The sequence below is a fragment of the Quercus lobata genome, chromosome 7, assembly GCF_001633185.2.
Source record: "Quercus lobata isolate SW786 chromosome 7, ValleyOak3.0 Primary Assembly, whole genome shotgun sequence".
NCBI classification, from domain to species: domain Eukaryota; kingdom Viridiplantae; phylum Streptophyta; class Magnoliopsida; order Fagales; family Fagaceae; genus Quercus; species Quercus lobata.
The window spans coordinates 30,030,181-30,044,013 of NC_044910.1; the positions used below are offsets into that span (position 1 = coordinate 30,030,181).

At 38.4% G+C, this 13,833-nt stretch overlaps 1 protein-coding gene across 1 annotated transcript; it reads right to left on the bottom strand.

Annotated features, from left to right (window-relative positions):
• Positions 1-1,347: 1,347 nt before the first annotated feature.
• Positions 1,348-10,455, bottom strand: LOC115951879. Its single transcript, XM_031069009.1, has 2 exons — positions 9,994-10,455; positions 1,348-1,575 (listed from the first exon to the last, which is right to left on the bottom strand). The coding sequence occupies exons 1-2, from the start codon at positions 10,453-10,455 to the stop codon at positions 1,348-1,350; spliced, it is 690 nt and encodes a 229-aa protein (XP_030924869.1).
• Between the last annotated feature and the right edge of the window lie 3,378 nt (positions 10,456-13,833).

Genomic DNA, 13,833 nt, shown 5'->3' on the forward strand with positions numbered 1-13,833 from the left:
CTCCATAGTGATTTTTTCGAAGGATATTAATACTATCCCCACTTCGGACCCCTTTTGGTTTGTTGCACCATCGACGTACACTTTCTAGGATAGGGGGTCCTGTGGGGAGATCATGCCAACCGATTTTCCATCCATGTGTTGTGCTTCTATCACTTTTTCTAATAAGGGTTCAACGAACTCAGCCACCAGGTCTATGAGGACCTGGCCCTTGACAGAGGTACGAGGCATGTACTTGATATCAAAAGCCCCTAGGATAGTGCCCCATTTAGCAATCCTCCCCGTGTAATCAGCACTTCGAAGTATAGCTTTAAGTGGAAGTTGAGTCAGGACGACAATTGTATGTGCTTGGAAGTAATAAGGAAGCTTTAGTGTACCAAGCACCACCGCCAAGACAGCCTTCTCCAGTGGTAGATAACAAACCTTGGCCTCATGTAGTGATATGCTTACATAGTAAACTGGCCATTGTTTGCCATTGTCAACTCGTATCAACACCAAACTTACAGCGTGAGGGGCCATGACGATGTAAGCAAACAGGACTTCATCCACCTCAGGACTGGACAAAATAAGTGGCCGCAATAGATATTCTTTAAGTTATTGGAAAGCTAATGCACACTCCTCGGTCCATTCAAATTCCTTCCACTTTTTCATCAAGAGGAAGAAAGGTTTGCACCTATCCGCTGACCGAGAAATAAACCGATTCAGGGTGGCAGCCATCCCAGTAAGCTTCTGGACCTTTTTGGGATTACGAGGTGGTTGTAAACTGTTAATGGCTTTGATTTGATCAAGACTGACCTCAATACCCCTATGAGTCACCATGTATCCCAAGAACTTACCTGATCCGACACCAAATGAGCACTTGGAAGCGTTTAGGCGCAACCTATGTTTCCTCAGGATTTCAAAGATGTTTCCGAGGTCTCTCTCGTGCTCAGACACCACCTTGCTCTTCACCACCATGTCGTCTATATAGACTTCAATACTTTTTCCCAACTGTGGTTCAACCATTCTCATCATCATCCTTTGATAAGTAGACCTTGTGTTTTTTAAGCCAAATGGCATCACCTTATTGTGCTAGTTTCCAGTGGGAGTGACAAATACTGTCTTTTCTTGATATTACAAGGCAAGTGGTATCTGATGATACCCTTGAAAGGCGTCTAAGAAACTCATCCGAGGATGGCCCACCGTTGCATCCACCAATTGGTCTATTCAAGGCATAGGGAAAGGGTCTTTTGGACTGGCCTTATTCAAATCCGTGAAGTCCATGCACACTCCCCACTTCCTGCTATTCTTTTTTACTACTACAGTATTGGCCAGCCATTCAGGGTAGAAAATCTCCTTGATAGCCCCTGCCTATTTAAGCTTCATCACCTCTTCCTTGACAGTGTCTGCATGCTCTTTAGATGGGCGCCAAGGAGGTTGCTTCTTGGGAGTGATGGATTGGTTAACGTTCAAATGATGGCAAATGAAATTCGGGTCCACCCCCGGGGCCTCATAAGCGTCCCATGCAAACACATCAATGTTTCTTCTAAGGAATTCCAACAGCTCTTCCTTCTCTTGAGGAGGCAGCTGAGCCCCGACCTAAAAGAACTTCTCCAGATCACCACCTATAACAAAATTTTCCAAATCCTCACATTTTAGCTCTTCAGCTGATCTACAAGCTAGTAACTCAGGAGTTTTTGATTGTTATAAGTTCCTTTCAACAGTGGCCGAGGAACTAGCTTCATGTTGATGTGAGATGGCCGCCACAAGGCATTGCCTAGCCATAGATTGACTCCTCACAATCTATTTGACGCGGCCCCCTGAAGGGTATTTCACTCTTTCTAGTGCAGGGTAGATGAGACGGCTTCCAAAGCATGGAGCTAGGGTCTGTCCACAATAGCCGTGTAGGGGGAATAGGCATCCACCACGATAAAATCTACCTCCACCACTTCCGAACCAGTCTGCATGGGTAGTCTAATCTGACCTTTTGGAATAATAGTCTTCCCTTCAAAACTTATCAGAGGGGAATCCTAGGTTGTCAGGATCTCGGGTTTTAACCTTAGCCCTTTGTATAGGTCGAGGTACATGATCTCGACAACGCTGCCCTAGTCTACTAACACTCTCTTTACATCATACCCCTTATCCTAAGTGTGACCACCAAGGCATCGTCATGGGGTTGGATGGTTCTGATCTTATCAAAACTGATCGGATTTCTATTCTGGCTCTTTTTGGCTCCGAATTGTTGCTCTCGACAGGTAACTGAGCTACAAACATCACTTTAGAGGGACAAGAACCGGTTTTACCGGGAGCAGCGAAAATGACATTAATTGTTCCCAAGGGCGGTCTTGAAGAATCACCCCTTCTGGGTTCTGAATTTGTTTAGCCCCCCTGGCCACTGGAATGGTGCAATAGCTATTTCAACTTTCCTTCTCAGCCAGCTAGTCCAAATGTTCCCACAAATTCCTACAATCCTCCGTAGTGTGCCCTTGGTCTTGATGGTACTAGCAATAAAGGTTCTAGTTGCTCTTGTTCGGCCATTTGAAGAACAGTTTTGTATGTTTTTAGACCCCTTAAAAACACAATTGGATTAACCTAGTTAATTAGCCAAGTTATTACTTAGTCCAAATTCCAGATCTAGGTTATCACAATCATATAATCATATCATGCAAAGCAGCGAAAATATAAATAACACAATGATATGAACCAAACCGGTAAAAAACCTGGGGAGGATTTAACCTAGCTATCCTCAAGGTAAAAAGCAAATCTACTAGAAAGAATCGAAGTTTTACAATAGGACTTAGACCACTAACATCCTATTGCTACCCACCAATAGAAACTTACTAACACAATCACATGCAAGCTCCAAAATCACGAACTCCTTCTTTCTTTGGCCTTTGCAAAACACAAACACCCATATTTGTGACTTTGAGATCCCACTCAAAGGTTTAGCAACACAAACTCTCCTATTTGTGACTCCAAGACCACCCTTGAAGGTTTAGATTATCAGCACCTTTGATGACTAGAGAAGGCAACAACTTCTACAACATCGGATCTTGAGATTCTTCAAGTAATAACACTGATAAAAGATATGAGAGAGCTTTTTAGGAAAAAAACCCTAAATACAAAAGAGGCACACTCTTTTCTCTCTGAAAAGCCCTTATAAAAACGTGTTTAGAGTTTCCTTTATATACTGGGAGAAGTAGATTAGAAACCCTAATCCTTAATGGCTTGAACTGCTGTTTGGGCTTAATTAAAATTTTGCAGATACGACTTTCGATCGATCGAGCCTGTCTTTCAATTGATCGAACCAGACAAATTATTCAATCTTCTTCTGCAGCTTGTATGTTCTTGAATCTTGACTTGAATCACCTTGAGCATTGTTTAATAATACCTATAGACTCTAAGATCTATATCTAGACAAGTTTGTGTTCACAATTTGCCAATTGTTCTAAACTTTTAGAACCTAACAAGTTCATTCTTAATTTTCTCCAGAACCTGGTGCACCAGTTCTCGGAACACTACATTGACCGCCTGAGTATTGGCAGATCCTGACTGACCAGCAAAATCTCTCCGAGGTTAGTTGTTATTGTATTGGTCCGACCTAAAATCCCTCCTCTCTTAAGGAATAACCTTATCCTTTCATTTTCCTTGTTGCTAGTCCTCTTCGACTCTTTTATACTTGTCAATCCTATCCATGAGCTGGCACACATTGGTGACAAGCTTCCTTGTCAAAGACTTCCTTAAGCCATGCTTGGTTGGGAGGCCAACCTTGAACGTACTGATGGCTACGTCTTAAAAGTCGCCATCAATTTCATTGTACATCTCCCAGTACCTATCCGAGTACATTTACAGGGTCTCCCCCTCTCTCATACTTAAAGATAGTAGGGAAGATAGGGGCCGAGGAACTCTGCTGTAGGTGACGAATCGAGAACCAAATGCCTATGTGAGCTCCTTGAAGGAGCTTATGAAATCGGCCTTCAGGCTGTCAACCATCTTATTGCTACGAGTCTTAGGCTGGATGGAAAAACCTTGCACATCAGGGCTTCGTCTCTGGAATGGACAGCCATTCTCTGATTGAAGTGGTTCACATGCTCAACAAGGTCTATCTTGCCATTATACATGGTAAAAGCGGGCTGAGTGAACCGCCGAGGGAGTTCTGCTCCCTCAATTCTGCACGTGAAAGGCGACCTAGAGATTTGATCCAACGCCTTGCCCATAGCATCGTTTCCCACACCTTTACAAGGTGGGCTCTTATGCCTACGTTTGTGGTGGTGCTCCTCTTCATAGGAGAAAGACTCGCTGGGTGGGGTCTTTGACCTTCGTCTGTAGCTAGCATCCTCTTCACCATCAGGGGAGGTATTTGGGCTGGAGGAGGCTCGTCTTTGTTGTGCATGGCGTAGCTTTCTCTTCAGCTAGTTGACTTCCAGCTGCAATGCTCTAATATTCTCCTCCTGAGAGAGGTGACCCTTTCCCCGTGACTGACTTCTACTAGTCTGGGCACTGTGCACACTCCCCTCCCGATCTCTTCTCCACTCGAGGTTGACAAAAGGATTTTGATGTTGGGATCCTATAGACTCTGCCTATCGTGGACTTGAACCTACCATGGTTGAATGTTGTGCTCACTATCACCCAAGTATACCTCCCCACAAACGGCGCCAATTGTAAGGACCTAATTTGGACTTCTAGCCCAACAAAGGTATGGACTCAAGCTCAAAAAGCTCAAAGTAATAAATTTGTAGAGAATGGGATGGAAAACTAGGATTTAGTGAATCAGATAATAGACTAATAGATTTTGATGACAAAGAGAGAAAGATAACAGAAGTTTATTAAGGAAAAAGGTCCCCGGCCAAGTTCGAGGAGACTGATTCTTAAATATTATTCTCTAGGCTTGGCTACAAGTCTAGTTCTAGATTGCTATAGTGTTTCTTCCCTTTCCTTTTCGATTTTCTTCTCATGGAGGGTCTCTCACATTATATAGCCCCCTTTAGGCCATCTTGATCCTACACTTGTTGATCATCTGAGTCCCTACTTGAATACTTGTCCCATCAAACACCCTTTTTGGCTTTCTGTGAGATGCGTTAGCCAAGGCAACACTGTTCAGAGGTCTTCTCCACATAAATGCAGCTAGAAAAGTAGTTGTAGTGCATTTAATGCGATGGAAATAGCTTTCCCTTAGATATTTTTGAGTTTCCTTCTTTCTCGCTCGTTCAAGAGACACGTCCCTATCACTAGAGCTTCTTAGAGTTACCTTAGTTGCTGGAATACATACTTGAGCTGCATTCATCATATCCAAGGAGGAGCTCCTCCTCAAACCACCTTCCATTCATGCCTCACTTATGAGACTTTAACTGGGAACCCCTAAGAACTATTTGCTCCTCCTCGGACATATCAATGTCCTCGGATAAAACCCAAGGCCCAATATATGATCTTAGGCCCTTAACCCTACAAATGTAATGATGGGAAAAGCTTTATTATTTTTTTAGTTAAAGAGTCAAAGTTACCGTTCATTATGATGTGATTGTTTAATAGATCTCTTTTAATTTTTTGTTTTACTATTTTTTCAAACTTGCAATTTTTGAAAGGAAAAATTCCCAACCTTACCAAGACACCAATAATTGTCTTACCCTTTTTACACTAAATATTAATGCATAATATTATTAACCATTATTTTAGCTGCTTTATTAATATAATGCTTGACATAGATTTGAAAGAGTACATAATAGCATTATGAAGCTATTAGTTATAGAATTATGTGAAAAGAATACATAATTTTTTTTTTTTTAATTTATAATGTCGATAGAATAAAGAATTGGACTAATCTTGGTCAGACCTTGAAAATATTAGGACGTGCCAATTGACTTACAAAAGTCTTGATTATAAATTGTCATTTGCGATTTTTTTTTTCAAAATAAAAAATACAAATAATTAAAAAATTAATGCTAACCTCTAGTATTGATATTTCAACTTTTAAAAATCTTTGAACAAAGAACATCGACCCCCCCTAAGTTTGAATCCTGATTCCGTCCATGATAAACTGCTTTTAATATTTGGTAGAAAAATTGTTCTTTTATCACACATGAGCCTCCCGCTCAGTCATAACTCTATGTCATTTGATTGTGAATAGCAAATTGCGACCAAATATTTTGTGGCTAGCTAGCCTCCCAAGTTTCCTAGCAAAAGACATTTTCTTTGTTATTGACTTACTGCCAATGGAGTCAATTCCATACCGTACCGGCCGGTACCGCCAGAATATACCGTACCAACAAGTAATCTGGTACATATAACCCCCCTGTTTTGTACCGGAAAAAATACCGGGCATACCGGCCAATTTTAGGCAATACCGGCCAGTAACAATCGTACCAGCCTATACAAATTTTTTTTTTTTTTTTTTTAGTTTTGTAATTTTCGAATTTTTGTTAGGGCAGAATGGTAACTTATTTGCATTAACTTATTAGTATTATTTGTTTTCTTAATATGCAATGGTAACTTTTAAGTTTTCTATTTTTTATATTGTGTTTTTTTTTTTCCTTTTAATTGATACTAAAGTCTAAAACCATGAATAATTAGTTCTAAATTGAGGAAATGTTTTATGGTAAACGTTATATTTATTATAATATATACACACACACACACACACACACACATACATACATACATATATATATATATATATATATATTAATAGCGGTAAACTCGAAACGGTACACCGGTATTGACCGATATCCGAAATATATCATACCGCTGGCCAAACTGGTACAGCTTCCAGTATGGTATTAACTCCCTTGCTTACTGCTACATTGGGTTAAGACTTATAAGCCTTATTGCTCATGGTACAATACAATTCTGTTGACTTGCTTTTCAATGCTTGCTATTTACTTCTTGATCAGCTTTCCTCTAATTGCCATTTTCTTCTTTCTTGATCAAAGTAACATCCCCATCATTTTCATTAATAAAGAAATGAGGTTACAATATTTGAATATTGAACTACGTGATTTTGATTTTCATGAATGGTACGCTACAATATTTGAATATTTCACTTGTGACTTAGCCTGAGTCACGAATGACTCGTGAAATCCAGCTTGTCAAAGACTTTTCAAATTCCAACATATGCTTCTTGCATGGCTTGTTTCGCGGGTTGGCACTTGCGAGCTAGTCGTGAAATCCTCATTTTTACAAAATCTTCACCAAAATCTCACACACAACCCTTACATTAAATCCCACAAAAATACAGGGAAATAATTGAACATAATTACAATCAAATTTGACACGGAATTAAAGCCAACAAAAAACATAGTTGTAAATCACAATTTACAAAACTCTTGATTATAAATTGTCATTTGTTATTTTTTTTTTTCAAAATAAAAATACAAATGATTAAAAAATTGATGCTAATAATGCATTGTTGTCAACCTCTAGCATTGATAGTTCAATTTTTTTAAATCTTTGAACAAAGAATTTTGACCCCCCCTAAGTTTGAATCTTAGTTCCGTCCCTGTCTAGATGTAACACAAATAGCTAAGGATAACAACATTCACTAATATTTGTCTTTTAATTTAAATGATATTTTGCATAATTGTTTTGCATTTATTAGATATCATTTTCTGTAATTTTTCCATGCATCACACGGGTTAACGACTAATTATTAATAAAACTTGAATTAACTAATATGCTCAACCTAGCACACACCCCCACATAACACACACTTGATCAATATCAAATCAACTTGGGGATCCGAATTTATCAATTTGTAATTTTTTATGTTTATATATGTGTGTGTTGGGTTGCCAAAAAAATACTAAATGAAAAGAAAAGAAATTGGGATAGATTTCTTTTTAAAATTTATTTTATTCTTTTACTTTTTTTTGTAGAATTTTTTTTTAAGACGCTCATGCAGATATGGCTTTTTTAAGTATCGAATATCAAGTTATCAACTAAATGTTTTTATTATTATTTTGTTAACTCTTAGCTACCTTATTTTTAAGGGTGAGCATTCCGTTAATCACATTAATATTTATGGTCACTGAGATAATGAAAAAAAAAAATCAAAATGAAGCATTGTTTAAAACACAAAAACCATAACAAAACCTTTAAGAATACAAGAACTAAAATAAAAATACCCCAAAATATTGGGGAAAAAATTCTCATTACATCAATTGTTTCTTTCTGAAAATTTTTATGTGGACCAATAATGAATAATCCAAGGAGCTGAGTAAGTGTAGAGCAACATGCACTCAAATTAGTGCCTTCTACCGACTACCCCGCTCACCAAGAATATGGCAATTGACCCTTATTTTAAGTATTTCTCTCGTTTTTCTATAATGGCGGCCATGACTATGTGGCTGCTACTCAAGGAACGGCGTCTACACCACACCCATTCACTACTGTTAAAAGTGTGTTTGAATACCACTTATTTGCTAAAAATTAAAAATTTATTGTTGAAAACACTGTAACAAAATAATTTTTAAATGTATGAATAATGCTGAGACCCAAATTTACCTAAAAATCTGTGAAAAAGTGAGTTTGGTGGTACATAAACAGTATCCATGAGACCCACTAAAAACTGTGAAACGCGTGGATTGGGCAAAAAGCCCAATCCAAACGCACGCTTAAGCTAGGTTTGGATTGCGATGAAAAGGAAAAAAAAAAATGCATGTCTGCGTTTTTCTGCGGGTTCCGTGCACTGTTCACGGGACCCATAAGTATGGATTTCAGTAAATTTTTCTTTAAAACTGGGTCTCATCGCATTATTCACACATTTAAAAATTATTTTGCTACAGTATTTTCAGTTTTCAACAATAAGCAGTATCCAAACAGACCCTTAGCAGAGCCAGCCCTAGGCTTAAGCCAATTAGGCCATTGCCTAGGGCCCTTACTAGAGAAGGCCCCAAATTTGGGGGCAAATTTATTTATTTATTTTTATATATATAAATATTTTTGGGAGATACTAAAACATTTTAGTTTACATTTTTTTTCACTATTAAGAAGGCTCAAAGAATTAAGTAATGCTAGAATTAGAGATAAGACAAATTTAAATAAATAGGTCTTACAAATAAACGTGTTACTAGTCACAAGTAATTCAAATAGAAAAATGTTAAAAATACTATAAATTTTACTACATAACTTTTATTTAATTAATTAATTTTATATAAGATAAAAATTATAGTATAGCCTAATCTATGTGTATATGTGTGCGAAACTCTCTTCTAGAGACTTAAATCTCGATCATTGCCCCTCACACCCCACACCCCACAAAAACTTATACTTGTAGAGTGATCACTGCACCAAGGGTGCGTGGTGGTCTCTATAACTTTTATAATTTGATGTGACAATGAATATGATAGGTAGATTTCAACAAACTGTTGAATGCATTTTTGAATGAATATTTGTGATTGGTGATATATCTTTGGAATTCTCATGTTGTAAATTTTATAATATTTCTAGTATTTTTGTAAGCTTCATGTCATTGATCACATTCATTACAACACCAGCTTGTAGTAAAATTTGTTATAACTTTAGCATTTTCTCCAAAAAAAAAAATCATATTAAACAGTAAAAAGAGTGGATTTTAAAAAAATTATTATATAAAAAGCTAGTTAAATATTATTTAAGTGATAAAATAAAGGCCCCATTTGAAAATTTTGCCTTAGACTTCGGAAACGCTTGGGCCGGCCTTGACCCTTAGCATCTCGTTTTGTCCTAAAGTATGAGACTTCTCACTTCTACAATTGCATGATAAATTATAAAACACCTCCTCCGGAGGTGACTTTTTTTTTTTTTTTTTTTTTTTTTTTTTTTTTTTTTTTTTCAATGGCATTAAACAAACTAAGAACATGGTGAGCAATCCCCCTTACAAATCGACTCAAGAGAACGGGGAAGATTACTTTTATTGAAACAAAACGGATGGGGGGAAGTGAGTGCAAATCTAGCAGCTGTATGTGCTGCTGAATTGTTGTTCCTCCTAACCCATCTAAATTTGCAAGAAACAAAATAAGGCAGTAAACTAAAAATGTTACTAACAGAGGTGCTAATGTTCCAGTCAGGAGCGAAGTCAGGTGATGAAAGAGAATTGAAGCACACTTGTGCATCCCCTTCAATAATGATAGACTTCCAATGTTCTTGTATTGCAAGTTGGACTGCCCACAAAATGGCCGCTGCTTCTGCCTGAGATGGTGCACATAGATGATAACTAGAGCCCCAAATAAACAGAATCTCACCGGAGTAACTCCTTGCAACTACAACTAAAGCAGATCTGGAGTTGTTCAGAGCGGCGTCTACGTTGAGCTTGATCCAGCCTTGTGGGGGAGGGATCCACACAGAACTAGGTTGCACAGAAGGGGTAGTAATCAAGACAGAGAAGGTCTTAGATAGCTCTACAAATCTTGAAAGCACAATCTGCTTCGACTTGTGAATGTCGGCATTACCTTCTTGGAATTGGATCAGGTTCCTTGTCCTCCAGATCTCATCAATAATTATCGCCATTTTAAGCGAAATTGTCCATTGATCATGAGCTGGGAGTGGAGAGCTTGGGGGAGATATGATGAGCTTAACAATTTCCTCATTGGAAACAAAGGAGGAGCCAGTAAATCTAACACCCTAGCAAGAAAATGGACATTCGAAGAAGAGGTGTACACAAGTTTCATCTTCAGAGTTACATAAGATGCATGTAGGATCAATATGATTAAGCTTTCGGTTTAGACTCACCTTCGTAGGGAGGGCGTCTACTCCAATCCTCCATAACAACATCTTTAGTCTCTCAGGTAGCCTTGCTTTCCACAGCTTCTTCTAGTGGCTGTTCTGGGGGTTAATACTAATAGAGGGTCTGAAGGACTGATCATGAACAGATTTGACGGAGAACATACCCTTAGAATCTAGCACCTAAATGAGCTTGTCTTGCCTGGGATTATAAGGGATTGGGATAGCTAAAATAGCTTTGGCTAACTTAGTAGAGAACAAATCGGAGATCATATTGAAGTTTCAAGAATTAGAGCGTTGATCGATCAGTTGAAATGCTTTCAGAGGGTGTTGACTGAATGTGTTCACTCTGGGTTAAGGCTTAAAACCTTCTATCCAAGGGACCCACGGATCTGTCTAGACATTAATTGTTCTGTCATCACCAAACTGATAGCATGCTCCTTTTTCAACAAGTTTTTTGGCACGCTCAATTGCCCTCCATGTAGGTGAAGCTGTTTTGGGTGGTTCAGCTCGGAGCCAATCATTGCTAACTTTGTACTTTGCACGGAGAAGCTTCATACAAATGCTTCTCTCACCTAAACAAACCATCCATGCTAGTTTAGCAAGGAGGGCTGAGTTCATTTCCCTGGTTTTCTTGAAGTTGAGACCGCCTGCACATTTAGGACAACACAGTACCTCCCAAGCCTTCCAAGCTAAAAATCTACCTTCTCTTTCCTTTGGTTTCCACCAAAACCTCCTAATTAAGGAATCAAGCTTATCACAGGTTTTCTCAGGGATATTAAAAGAGGAGAGAGTGTAGTTTGGTAAAGCTTGGGCAACTGAATTAATGAGGGTACATCTGCCTACCCAGGAGAGACAACGGCTTCTCCATCCTGACAACTTAACTTCGAGCTTCTCTTGAAGGAATTTGAAATCCTTTGATGGGGATCTAGATAGGAACAGGGGTGCTCCTAAGTATATAGCTTCCTTTTTGAGGTTCCTCATTTGGAATTGGTGCTTTATGGCTCTTCTACTTGATGAACAGGTATGTTTGGAAAAAAATATTCCAGATTTGCTTCTATTTATACTTTGACCAGACCATTCACAATACCTGTCAAGGCATTTCATCAAGATTTCCGCATCATTTCTTGTGGCTTTTAAGAAGAGGACAATATCATCTGCATACATAACATGCGTCACAGTGGGACCTCTAGCACTTGCCTTGACACCGCTGATGTTTCCAGAGCAAAGTTCCTTATCTAGCATTCTCAAAAGAACCTCTTGCCCTAGAATGAATAGGTATGAAGAAAGAGGATCTCCTTGCCTCAAACCCCTACTAGGTTTAAATTGTTCAGACTTGCCACCGTTAACAAGAACTTCGAATGACACCGATGAGATGCAAGCTGAAATCCAACTTATAAAGCCACTGTCAGATCCAAAATTGGTGAGCACAGTTTGGATGAAGTGCCAATTAACTCTGTCATAAGCCTTTTGGAGGTCCAATTTAATAGCCATGAAACCCGTTTTAACTTTCCTGACCTTGAAGCTGTGCAGAAGCTCATGAACAACAACCTGATTTTCTGCAATCCATCTTCCTGGAATAAATGCGGATTGGCAAGGAGAGATGAGCTTTTGGAGCACAGGTCGAAGTTTGGCAACCAATAGCTTCGAGATGATCTTATACACAACGTTGCAAAGGCTGATAGGGCAGAAGCTATTGACAGAGGAGGGGTTTGAAATTTTAGGAATGAGCACGATGAGAGAACTATTCACCTCTTTAGGCATCCTTCCAACCTCGAAGAATGAGGTTACTGCTTGTGTAACTGACTCACCAACAATATGCCAAAACTCTTTATAGAACAGCACCGGGAAACCGTCTGGACCAAGTGCTTTCAAATCTTGCATTTGAAAAAGAGTGGCCTTGATCTCATTGGGTGTTGGGATACTTCTAAGGGTAGCATTTTCCTCCTCAGTGATACAGGGGAGTATAAGATTTTCCAAGTGATCCGGGAAGGAAACTGCTTCTTCTGTGAACATGCTTTTAAAGGAGTTGAAGAACTGAAGTCTAATATCCTTTGAACTAGTGACCCATGAACCATCACCAGATTTGATAGCATCTATGTTATTATGCCTTCTACGGATTATAGTGGAGAGATGAAAAAACTTTGTATTTCTGTCCTCCTCTTTCAGCCATAATTCTCTAGATTTTTGTTTCCAAAGTATTTCGCACCTTGTGAGCCATTCTGATAATTCCAATTGAAGTGTCTCTTCTGCTTTGCCATTGTTCTCAGAAGGCGGGTTTTTTTGAATGTCAGATATCTTATCCATCGATCTCCTGATTTTATCCTGACAATGCCCGAAAACTTCCTTATTCCATTTCCGAAGAGCTGTTCTTGTCGCAGCCTGCCTTTTACACAATTTAACTAGTGCGGATCATGTTGCTTCTTCATTCCAAGCCTTTTCTACAACAGAATTACACCTATTATCTCTCACCCAAGCAGCTTCAAACCTAAAAGGTCGATGAGCAAAGCTGTCCTCAGGGTTTGTATCAAGAAGGATGGGAGTATGATCAAAATTGATTGCTCCCAAGTGAGCAACCAACACTATTCGGTAGTTGTGTGCTCGAATAGTACCACGCCTTATTACTTATTAGTGCTTGAGTGACACATCATAACGTAATGGAACAACTTAAATAACACGGGGGTAGTGACCACATTTGTGACTGCGACCCCCTTGTTTTTCTTTAATAAAAAAATGATAAAATAGTTAAATTTAATTACAACCATAAATACAATTCATTAAAATTTTCAATTAAATTCAAATATATAATTGTAGTTAATTGAATCTAATTATCCACATTAAAGATGACATTGTTTCTAATCAATTGGTTAAATCAACTATTTTTATTTGGGTAAATTACAACTTACCCACCTGTGGTTTGATTAAAATTTAAGTTGCCTATCTGTGATTTAAAATTTGATATTTTATCCATCTAAGGTTTGATCGAAATTTAAGTTGCCTACCTGTAATTTGAAATCCTATTATGCAAGTGTTCCGTTGGATTCTTTTATCTTATTTGATCTTGTATTTTTATGTTTTTTATGTTTTTCGAGGTAAGACATAAAAGTGAAGCAAAATCAAATATTTAACCATGTTTTTAACAAATGTATGTTAAGGAAATCTAAC